General features: G+C 21.1%; 2 protein-coding genes across 3 annotated transcripts in view; one reads left to right on the top strand and one right to left on the bottom strand.

Moving 5' to 3' along the window:
- Positions 1-13,500, top strand: part of LOC114127276 (uncharacterized) — a 48,099-nt gene that overhangs the window by 17,573 nt on the left and 17,026 nt on the right. For both annotated transcript variants that reach the window (XM_027991466.2, XM_050205769.1), the window contains 2 exons: positions 9,092-9,337; positions 9,847-10,023. In XM_027991466.2, coding sequence (XP_027847267.2) covers positions 9,092-9,337; positions 9,847-10,023 — 423 coding nt within the window. The remainder of the gene's footprint in view (positions 1-9,091; positions 9,338-9,846; positions 10,024-13,500) is intronic.
- Positions 9,686-13,500, bottom strand: part of LOC114126432 (fatty acid CoA ligase Acsl3) — a 120,118-nt gene continuing 116,303 nt past the window's right edge. Inside the window, exon 15 of the mRNA XM_050205763.1 lies at positions 9,686-9,695. The gene's annotated coding sequence lies outside the window, so the exon portion shown is untranslated. The remainder of the gene's footprint in view (positions 9,696-13,500) is intronic.

Below are 13,500 nucleotides of genomic sequence, written 5' to 3'. Positions count from 1 at the left end.
ATTAAATAATAGCTACAAGTAATGAAAGCACTTAATTTTTGTAAACCATATAAAATTGAAACTTAAGTGTACATATAAAGTAGATAATAATATCAAATGGTGTTTTACCGTGTTTAAAAGTGCCTAACTTTAAAATATTTTGGTTGAAATGTATAAAAACTTGTTACAACACTGTATAATAAAAATATATCTTATTAACAAAATTATATTTTACTACTTAGATGAATAAATTAATAATTTACAAGATATATTTTGAGTGTAATAAAATACGTTAATTTGTCGATTACAGTTAATTACTTAGATACAGCAATATTAGATGTATGCTAAAAAAATATTAATATAAAGGTATTATTAAAAGGATATAGAATTATATAAATAATTAATTTAAATTAAAATCTAAGTTTTTTTATTTATTTATTTTTACTTATATCTTTGTGCAGGGTACATTTTTAAAATTTAATCGGTTGATATCTTTAAAATATTTCTGATTTTTAATTTCAATTTTTTCAAGACTTAATTGTTACAGTGATGAATGTATTGGTTTTAAAATGGTGTTTATTTTTGTATTTCTGAAGATGTTCATTTATCTTAAATATTGATGGTTGTGACTGGTAGAAAATAGAATCTAGCATGTAATTTGGGTCAAAAGTAGAAAGTTCTGTGTACTTAATAAATAATAATAAATAAAAAAAAACATGAGAAAACTAGGGATATTATTAATGTAATTCCGTTTTCTGACAAAATGAATTTTGTAAGTTTTTGTAATTTAAAAATTAATAACCATATTATATACTTAAAAAAAAATTAAAACTCGAACTTAAAATGGTTGAAATTTTATAAAATATTTTAAAGAACATTAGTTAGTTAATTTGTTGTTAAAAATTCATAAAAATTTTAACTTAAATATCTCAGTTTAACGTAATACGAGATTTATCAATAGTTTTTTTTTTTTTTTACTATAATTACAAATAGAGTTCTTTGTATACCTATTAATATAATTTTTTATCAGATTTTGAATTCAAATGTTGACAATATTGGATATTTCAATAAAAAATTTAAATTTTACTAATTTTGTTGCAATTCAAAAATTTTATAAGTAGGTACTTGAAACAATTTACCATTTACTGTGTATATTTTTGTATACAATGTACAATGACATTTTCAAAATAAAGATTTGATTTAGAGTAATTATAAGCTATTGTTTCATTATGTACCTATTTACTTATTTTCTCATTATATATGGACATATTATGATGCGTAATAATAATTACTATCCAAAACGATTTTTAATATTAAAATATAATTACCTACATGCAGTTAGTTTTTCATAAAAATTAGTACAATCTATTGTATTATTAATAAAACATTAATTAATAATCTATAAATCATACATAAATGATTGTGATCATCATTGCTCAATATATCGTTTTTCATCATAGGTATGATATTAGGTAATGATTAAGTTCTAATAATGTAATTGTATGACTTAGTTTAAATTTAGCGCTTTCATTGCAGTAACTTACTGAATTATTTGAAATAACCAAAACCTATTACATAGTGAAGTAACCTCCCCCCTTTTTTTATGACGTGCGTGTATTCCTAAATTTTAAATAAATATATATTTAATCAACTATAGGTATTAATAAAATACAAGATTATTTCAAGTGCTTATAAAATAATAAAATAAAAACTATAAGCTACCATTTTATATCATAAGAAGATGGAATACTAGAAGAGATACTAAATAAAAAATATATTTTATTTTAATAGTTGTTAAACGTTTTAAAAAAATAACAACAAATTACAAGTAATTACCTACAGACTATTTGAAGATTCTCTAGTTGTAAAATTGTTTATTTACGCACTATTATACCTTTGTCCTTTATGTATATTTTTATTAGACTAAATAATATATATTATTTTCTATACAAATAGGCATTTGTTGTAGTATTGTTTATGGTAGACACCATAATCGACTAGTATTATTTGTTCGGTTGAATTTGTGCGAATTGTAGTTAGACACGCCATTTTCACAATAACTATAAGTGTATTAAATAAAAATTATTGTAAAAGAAAATTTAAATTAATTATTTAGCATTGATCTATGCGCTCAAAACATTTTAATTACTTCATCTAATTTTAATTTCATAATAAAATTAAGCATGCAATTTAATAGCTAAAAAGTAGATATAAGTTATAGCTTATAAGTTGAAAAATATTTTCTAACCAAAAAACAAAAACTTATTAATTTTTTTGGAGATTTTTTATGAAATATTTAAAAAGTAAAAATAATTATTGTAGGTAACATATCGCTAGTTCTAATTTCAAATATATATAAATTCTCTTAATTTTTTTTCTTTTCGTTGTTAAGTATTTTTTTAAAGTGATTCTATTATAATATATCAAAAGTAGAAGATATGATAATAATTATTAATCGATTAATTAATTTATATTGTTAAACAAAAATTCTAGTTTATTTTTTATCATTCTCAAAAATCAAAATTGTCCATGTTAAGTATTTAGATTTAGAATGAAGTACAAGATATAAATAATATCAATGAATAATTTCAGCCAAAAGTTACTATTATCTGTACTTTTTTAAACAAAAGAATTAGCAAAAAATGAAAATTTTTTAAAAAACAAACTTTTGCCAAAAAAAATATGTGGTTAATTTTATTCATAATTTTCAAAATATTTTGATTCTTTTTGAGTTGTTTATAAATAGTTTATTTTTATAAATATCTATATAACATTTTTCAGAACGTGAAAAAAAATGTTAAAGAATTTGAAGTTATAATGTAAAGTTTTTCTTAAGTTTTAATAAAGAGGAGTTTAATAAAAAAATTGAATATAAATCTAAAAATATATAGGTACCTAAAATAGTTTACTATGATGAGCGTTCGATACTAAAATTTTTATTAGGTTCAAATAGTTAAGATTAAAATATTCTTAAATTGTGTAGTAGCTAATAATCCATAAAATTATTAATAAATACACCTGATAAGGATAGAATATTTAATAAAAGATTACTTATGCAATTATTTTTACAAAAAATAAAAATTGTATTATTTCACTTATATATTTTTCGAACGTTTGAGTTTTAAATTTTGACTATCAATTGGATATTCATGCTTGAAATAAGTATTTCCCATCAAACAATTTTTGTCAAATGCATTTAAAATATTACACTATTTTAAATATATTTTCTTACACACCTTTCAACAAAACATTATTATTTTTATTTTTAAAGAACCCATAATAGTGTTTATTTTTTGTCAACAATTATTGAAAATGTAATACGTAAGGTTCATCACAAGCACATTTTTTTTTACTACAATAAATATATGAATATATATTTTTATAAGTATTTGTATTTCAAATGTTGATGAAATTGAATATTTCGTTATAATTTAAAAATATTTCATTGGACTTGAGACTTTAACATATATTATTATATTTTGTTAAACGCCATGAATATTTAAAAACATTTTAATTAATTTTAAGCTATTGTCTGTTTATTTTATTTAGTAAAATAAATTACTATAAAAACAAAATAAACATTTAAATTATATACTTAGTATCAATAGAACCTAAAATAGGTTGACAGATCGTCTCTTTTCAGGATCGATTTTCGTATGCAAAAATGTATCATCGAATTCATGTTTAATAAATTCATTACAGTAATGTAATCATTGACGAGTACACTTGAAATTTATTGTATAACAGTATATTTCGTATGTACTTGGCTGTTATTTAATTTGGAAAAATGTCGATCAGGTGTATTTGATTCCAATTTCTTTTTGTAGTAAAACATTTTTTACATCTTTAACAATTTTCTAAAAAGTAAAATCACTAATACCAGTTAAAACTATAAGTCTAAGTATTACTTTTATTATTCTCAGTTAAACAATTTTAATTAAGTGCTACATTTTGTTTAAAATAAAAAAAATAAAAATACATTTATAATTGTATCTTAAAACATTAGCTGAAAACTTTAATATTGATATTTACTTTAGATAAGTTATGTTTTTTTTTTTTTATAATACAAATAAGTATAGAAATAGCAACCCATATCTATAAATAGAAGGCGATAACGTTCAATAGAAAATACTTCGCATCTGCAAAAAATATTCAATCAATAACTTAATTTTAATATTATTAAGACTATGATTGATGAATAAATTATGAGTTTCTTTAATGTATAAAAATTACTTATTTTACAATAAAACAAATAAACATTTTCATAATTGCGTAGATTGGAATTTGTTGTATCTAGTTAATATTCAAAAGACAACACGTGACATAGTAAATATTACCAAATAAGCTTTTATTATAGTTTATTCATCAAAATGCGGTTGTCTATAGTGTAATTTATATTTCTACATGTATAATATAGGTTAATATAGTTATACGCGTTTTTAACGCAAAGACGCAATTAGATTACATTTTTTATGAATCAAAACATGGCCGTGGATGACCCGAGGGAAATTAAAGACAAATATTGTATTCATACAGATAGGCCGTTGTATACTTGTAAATATTATTATAATTTATAAAATAAGAAAATACATACAAATTAAATTATTCTCGGATCTGAACAGTCGTTTAAATCATTTATGATAAGAACAATTATTTTTAAGCAATTTTAAATTATCCACTGTATTTTTTGATTTCATATGTAGAAAAAACTGAATTTTATTCATACTATTCGCACTATATAATAAAGTTTTATTAATTTGAAAAAAATGAGATTTTATGTTATGTACGTTCGTATTAGACACATCATGAATACGTATATAAAAATTAATTATAAATGTGAAAATCATAAAAATAATTCAATATAAAATCAACATGATTATACTATTATGATATATTATATATGTTAAAATTATGGTTATAAAATATAATTAATTAATAACGAAATAATTTTTCATTACCTGAATAAACTCTTATTATACAAAAAATAATAACAAAATATCTTACTAGTAGAGAATAATGATAATTAATTTCCTGACTATATCATTATACAAGCATTACATTATAGTGAAGAAGATGATGTTTTTGTTTGAAAGTTTAGTACCATCACAGTTTTAATTTAAATTTCTGAGTATATAATGAAAAATAAAATTCTAAAATAGCAAAAAATAATTAAACTTTAGACATAATAATTATTATTATTAACTATTATTTATAATGCTTATAAAAATAAAATATAAAACGTTAAACGATATATTATATTATATATATATATATTATAAAAATAAAAATAAAAGCAGTTAGGTAAGTAGGTACCACTCTGTTGTCTTTAGCTATAGATTAGTATTTAGTACGCTAAATTAAAAACTTAATGATATATCATTTTATATAAAAACTGATTTTGAGCGGAAACGGATAACCAACCTATATCACCAACTGATGATATTTTTTTCTATACTTATGCATATTAAAGTAATTTATTATGCTTTTAGTATTATTCTAGTAAATTGATATAACTGTTTCCGAAAATATTGCATCTATTTTAATATATTATTACTTATAAGTATTTAATTATTAAAATAATATATATTTATACCATATTATACATATTTTATAATTCGAAATGTAATAAAATTCTTCTGTAAATACCGTAACACAATACAAATAGATTTGTAGTACTTACCAATAAACAAATAATATTTTAAAATGAATCAAAATACTTATTGTGTATAGTAAAAATTCATAATAATATAAAATACATAGAATTATATAAGTTCTCACAAATTATGTTTTTAAATTATAAACAAAATAATTAACATGTCGTTTAAATAAGGTATTTGGTCCAAATTGAAACTTAAAATGTATTAAAAAAATTATTGTCTTTTTTTTAGATTTTATGGTTTTAGTATGCAATACTTATGAAGAATTTGTAATACTAAAGCTTATACAAAAAAAGAAAAGTTTTGATTAATTTTTAACTACAAAATACTTTGCAAACGTTTCCATATATTGTCAAAATTTTAACTTCAAATGCATAATAAAAAAAGTATTTATCCAATGCTCACGTTTTTCTAAAATTTTTATACAGATATAAGAATAATTTTTGTGGAATCTTGTATTTTTAAATTTATTATTGAAATTTATAGAAAAAAAAAAACTAAAAATATTAAAAAATTCCTATACCTACCTATAAATAATTCAAAAAGAGTTGAAACAATTTAAATAATTTTTAATGGCGTAATGAAAACTATAATATACCTAAACATTTATTGACAATTTTAAGTATATAATGTTATTATTTTTTTTTAATCAAAAATTGTTTGAGGAGAAATAATTATTTTACAGTTAAATATCGAATGATGTAAACATTTAAACTTTAAATCCTCATAAAAATTGATTTAGTTTTCTGGTAGAATTATTTTCCATATATAGGTCGAATAACTAATAAAGAAACTTATATTCAAGTTTTAAATTTTAGGTACCTATAAAAACAATAAGTTTTATGAATTTCTGACTACAAAATAATTTATTCATCTTCGCAATTTTTATGAATTTCGTCAAGATTTCAACTTTAAATTACTTATTGTGTACTTATCCACAAAAAAATAAAATAAATACACTTGATAATAAAATTAATATATTCATCGCTCCGTTCATAATTTAAATTAGTGTTATTATTTATAATTATTAATTAATATTTGTGTTGGAAATATATTTCAGATGATGAAAATCTATTGTTATTAGTGATCTCGTGTTATATCGTAATAAACTTTATATAACATGGTTAATCATATATTCAATGATTTGAATAATCCATTTCACATCCAATTATTTGTATTATAAATTATATATTTATAAAAATAACGAAAAAAAATGTTAAAAAAATTTAGAATTATTAACTTTTTTACTTACATCTATACCAAATGTAGATACCATAATATTTTAAAAATTAAATTGTGCTAATGTATATTTTTGTACACTTAGTTAAAAGTTTAAGATTGCTATCTTACATTTTTCCATTTTTCCGACAAATTGCGATAATTTTCTATGAGATTCTATACATTTTCTTTCTAATATTCGAAAATGACTAATGTACCTTTTTATCTATTTATCCATTTTAGATACTTAATATAAAAAAAAACAGACAAAAAAAATTATCAATGAAAAACTACTAAATCTAAAATTAAGCTTTTAATTAGTTCATGAATTACATTTAAACGGTTTTTAAGACTAATTTTAATTTGAGAATTGTATTATAAAAAAAACGTGTTATTTATTTAAATTATTTTGAAAAAGTTAGTATGATTTTATTTTTAAATGAACTTTTTTCTTGGTTAACATAATGACCAATTAATTTTCATAAAGACAGAAACAGTTATTTTTATTATTTATTATTAATTGATTAATTAAATGTTGAGATGTAAAAATATCGTAGATTACAATGATTGAATAATGTGAATAGTTTTTGTTTTTATATTATAATGTTTAAGATGTTTAAGTACTCTACATTGTCCCTAGATGCTGAATAAATGACGTAAAATTTATTTTGATTTTGGTTTATTTACCTTTTCAACGATAAATAACCTTAATAATATTAACGACAAAATTGGTTTGGATTTCATGTTATTTGGAAATATAAATTCAAATTAAAATAAGTGATGAAAATAATGGTTAAATTACTAATTAAGATATGCGTAAAACTAAAAAGAAGCAATCTAATTAAAATCTTAGAAATGTCATTAGTTTTGGAATGCCATTATTTTATAATACGTATGTCATACAGAGTAATATTAAAGCATGAAACAATATGCATTTAGAAATTGCCAACTCAACACAAAGACTGAGAATCGTATTGAAAATCCATCTTTACTTAGCAAAATAGCTATTGAAAAGTTTTTTTTTTTGTCAGAACTTAGTACTTAAATTCTTTTATAGAAACGTGTTCTCAAAATAAATACATTAACTGAACGGCTGCACTTCAAAATATGCCTTTTTAAAGATTATTTTAAAGCTTTGATTATGGAAAATGATATTAAGTGAATTCTAATGTTCAAACTTTAAATTTTCCTGTTATATTTTATGCTCGTACTTGGTTTTAAATACAATTTTTCTTTTGATCTTTCTTCTTAAATTTATAGTGTATGCTAAATATCTTTATTATACGCAACAGTTCTGAATTCCAATAAGATTCTTTCACAGTTACTATGATATCAATATTATGTCTGAAGTTGCCAAACAATAAATCTACCCATTTCACTTTTTTTTTTTTAGCACAGTTTTGTTTTATTCATTATTTTTATATGTATATTTAAAATCGAAAACAGTCAAACCACATATTTTATGCATTTAAATTGCTATTTTCTTAGTATATCAATATAGATGATTAGGGAAAATTAAAAAATACCTAAATAATATTAATAATTTTATGAAGAACTGTGACTATATAAGGACAATAGCGATTTAAATTTTTAAATTTAACTTTGCAGAAATTTTATTTTTGAATTTCCAAATATTATATAACACATTCTTAAGTACCTATTTGAATTTATCATTAATAACTATAGGACCTAGCGTAATTGGTACTATATGATAATTAAGTAAAAATAAATATTATTTAGCACATTTTAAAGTTTTAATTAATGGTAAAAATTAAAATTAAAATTAAAAAAAAAAAAATCGAGTTTGTTATTTTGTTGTTTATTTAAAAATAAATAATCGTAGATAGGTATTTGAAATTTTAACAAAATATTTGTATTACCTAGTATTTTTGATATTATTTTCAAAATAATTTAATCGTTTTTGAATAGGTATTGCTAATATTTGTGAAATTTCTTTACTATCCAAGTTGAAAATGTAATTTTTTTAAATTCTAGACTTAAAGCTAATAGCTATCTATTTTAATACCTATTTGTTTTTTTTTTAATAGTTTATTGTTTTGAGTGATAGACGTTGAACTCGTATTTGTGATCTAGACTTTGTTTTAGAATATTTATAGTTTCAATAAATAAATCGCAGATATAATTTTCGTTTTTTTTTTTTATACTTTTTGTATTTTACCATTAACTCAATTCTTCATGCACTTACTAATGTATATTTTATTTTATTGTATTTCCAGATTCCTTTAATGGAGAATAAAATGAAGTGGGATAGATCAAAGAAAAAGAAGTTTCCTGACATTGAAATTGAAATGAGTAACACCCACTATAACGGTCACGATGAAAAAATAATGAAAGAAGAAACGCCCATACAAATGATTCCATTGTGGTCTAAACAGAACGCTGATTTGGCTTCACCAAATCTTGGAGTTAAGGAACATAGTTTTATTATACAAAGTGGGGACTCTGGAATCGAATCTGTGCAGGTATGTTATAAGTTTTTATTTACATAGGCGTTTTTTTTTTTTTTTTTTTTTTTTTTTTTTTTTTTTTTTTTTTTTTTTTTAAAGGAAGAAATTAAACAACTGCAGAAATTTCTTGTATGAATTCAGTTCTTCCTTACACAAAAATATCACAAAATTAGTTTGAGTTAATTTTGATTTGTATGTGTGGTAATTAATTAAGTGGTCTTTTAATTATGCGCCTATATATGCATTTTTATATGGTTGTAGGAGTTGTGTAGTGATGGTACAAACCTAAGTCACCGACAGTCTCCCCTCTGTCTATTTATATGTTTCTTTGAGCTGGTAACTGTTTAAAAAGGTCCACCAGAATTCTTCTTCTACAAAAACTACTGCAAAATTTAATTTACCCTCTGCACTGTATAGCCTAAACTGTTAAAAATAGTTTTTTTTTTATCAAAAATAAACCTAATAGCTGTAAGCTAAATATATAAAGAAAATATTATAACTTAATATGTAATGTGTTTATTTAGGCAAGTCCAGCTCAAAGGATGAATAAACCCTGCAGTTCATCCACAATTGAAATGTATGACATTCCAGGCCCATCGACATCAAGACGATTTAGTTCTGTATATTTGCATCCCGATCGTGCCCGTTTTAATTATCCTAGTCCGGTAGCTTCATCTTCTCGAGATCACAATGGAATGGAGGTAATACATTTTTAGTTTAAATACAAATTTATTTAGAATATTAGACAACTACAATATTATATAACCAACTTACAAATAAGTTTTAACTATCTAAAATTTTTTATATTTCAAAATTTTAAGAATTTATTGTCTGTGGGAAATATTTAAATGCATTGATATTTTAAGAACATATTTGTATAACAGAAAGAAATATGACAAATATAGAAGTAGAATCTCACAAATAAATCCTAATATTATATGTCATTAAGACCTACTTACCTGTATACTAAATTAATATTAATTGAATAATTAAATATCAATACACAAATTTCACTTAACACACTGAAAATTTTAATTTACAATATTTTGATACTTCTAAAATTATACACGTACGTAGTATAACATTATTCGATAATTAAAAACACACGTAATATTGTTAAAATGTTTTTTTAATTTATGAGGCATGCGTTCAAATTAGTTTAATACATTTTGACCACATATTTACAAAATATTACATACAATTCATTCTGAGTAAATAATTTACTTGACGAATCTTAAGTTCAATAATTTATTTAATACTGCCATTTTGAAATAATTAAGAATAGCTATTTTACAGATATATTTTAGCATTATTTATAAAAACCATAATTTTTAATAAAATTTAGATACATTTAAAATAAAACGATTATTAAAATTAATTCGTACTATAATGATGGTTTTTAAAACTAAGTAAAGATTTTCGTAATTGTTTATCTATGATACCTAGTTTCTATATACCTAGTTATTAAACATTTTGGTATTAAAGTATATTATATATATGTATAAAACTAAATATATATTAAGTTTGAATTACTTACATTTAAAATATTTTATTGTTTTTTAAGCTATTGATTTTATTTATATAGGTGTCTACATCGAATAATGTATGTAGTAATATCTAAACATTCTAAGCTATTTTTTGAATTTCTATCAAAACTCGGATTGGGAATCATAAAATGAGAAAAATGCAACTTTCTGAATTTTTTTATGTTCCACTATTCTACTTGCGTACATTATACGATAGAAACCGTAGATTTTTTTTTAATAAATTTGGTTCTCATTTAATATTTGTACACAATTTTCAATTTTAAATCGAAAAAAAAAGTTAATTAATGAAGTGTGAAAATGTAATACAGAATTTATTCATATATAATGGTAATGATAGTTTCAAATTTAATTTGTTTAGAATTTTAGGTATTATGAGCATTTTAAAAAATATTGAATAACATACCTACACTAAAATTAAGAGACTAAACGATCAAATTTTAGTATTACCATCTATCGATAGATATAATATAGATGTTTACCCATTTCCTATTTCAAAAACTTATATTTATTTCAGCATACTCGATAAAAAGTATTTATTATCATTATAATAATTATTTTATATCATTTTTAATATAAACAGTGATATATTTTAAAATATGGGTCAGAAATGAACGTCGAACGACATGATTGAAAATATTTAGTCATGCTAAGATCTATATGATATATACAGTGTACACTGTACATATATCTTCAATTTTAAATAGATCAATTTAAAATTATAGTACAATCATAACAATTAAATAACAAACAATTATATAACTATACAACAATAAGAAAATAAAATACCTTTGATTATTTTTTCATTAATTATTTAATGTTAAAAAAAAATTCATTTTAATTAGGTATACTTCTATTTAGATCAAATTCCAGTAACATTTTTCATCATGATAATTAATAAACTTTTAAAAATAAATTAGTAAAAAAGCATTTTTATCTTTTTGAATACTTTTTTTCATTCAATACGTTAATCGATCTATACAATACGTATAATTATTAATTATATTGTTAAAATGGATTGTGTAAGGAGCGTGAGTGATGTAAAGAGGAAGTTACCAATTATTTAATCAATTATTTATTTATTGGTTTTATAAATCGTAAATCCAGTAGTGTAAATCCTGTGGAAAGAGTTATTTGAAATATAGGTGACTTGTATTAAATTATTAGTTTTAGAGACCACTTTAGGATAAAAATGTTTGTAATGGCATTTGACAAGGACATTAAAGATTAACAAATATAATTTGTTGACAATATTATTTTTCAGTTATTATAAATATGACGTAAATAACGTTAACTGATTGGTAAGAGACAATTGTTTCGTTATACTCTTACGTAATTTATAATTTAGTATTTTTTTGTGTTTAATAAATTATTTATAAATTTATATGTTTTGTATCTGGATCACGATAATAATACGACTCAAATTTCTTAATAACTTGAAGTATTATCTACATAATTCAAAACAGAACATACATAGTACGCTTACACATCAATATAATATACTTAGGTATTTATTAAATCTACATGACTATATATACATATGATACATATACATTGAGTATGGTATGATTAACTTGTAAGTATTTATTTATATTTTATGTATCTTAAACTTAAGACACATTACTTGCATAATCATAAAAATTCAAAAGCTATCTTATCTTCATTTGAATTTAAATTTCCTAATTTTTTACTGCTTTTATAAGACACAAACTTTTGGCTAAATTAACTTTTCGTGCTTTCAATAGTTAATTGTAAAATCCAAAAATTAAAAGCAAAAATGCTTGTAAAAAGCTATATGTAGTTTAAATTATTTCATCTTGCTTAATAGTAAGTATAATTATACTTTTTGAAGTAAAAATTACTGAAATAAAGTAAAACAGTTACCTAATCTATTAACCTAACCTATTAATCTATTCTATTTTTCTAACTTTTTGTGATATTACTTTATCAGGTTTAATCTAACCCTTCTAGTTCTTATTTTAAAACATATTATATAACTTTTAACATAATATGTAAAATCATATATTTATGACCAAATACATATATATTAAGATGTAAAAAAGGCAATTTTAGTAGTCATTACTATTGTTTTAAATGCATCTTATAACAAAAACCACTCAAGGTTAAAGAATTTAACTAATAATTTGAAAGCCTTAAAATCTAGTAAATAAAAAAAAGAGAAAGCTCATTTTGTTGGAAATCTTTTGAAATGGATTTTACACTTGTCAAAGTCGGTTAATTAAACATTTATTTACATAATATATCTCCAAGTTGTAATTATAATACTTTGACTAGTTCATTAGTTCACTATTTCATTATTAACAATATATATTTTTTTTATTTTTTTTTTTTTTTGAAGATATTTTATAGTGAAAGAAATTAAAATTAATTAAATATTGTGTACAAACGCCACAAAGTGCAATTAAAATTGTTTTTATGAAAGTTTCAAAAATAATTATACTCTTTATATTTATGTTTACATTGAGACAAATAACAATAAAATATTAAGTACAATACATACTTTTGGGAATTTACAAATAGGTAGTTTGAATTATTTAGGATATGATTTCGAAAATCTAAAATAAAAAATAATTCAAATAATCAGAGTATACAATGCACAATTAAAATATCAGA

The sequence above is a fragment of the Aphis gossypii genome, chromosome X, assembly GCF_020184175.1.
Source record: "Aphis gossypii isolate Hap1 chromosome X, ASM2018417v2, whole genome shotgun sequence".
Classification (NCBI taxonomy): domain Eukaryota; kingdom Metazoa; phylum Arthropoda; class Insecta; order Hemiptera; family Aphididae; genus Aphis; species Aphis gossypii.
This window is presented reverse-complemented; position numbering and strand designations above follow the sequence as displayed.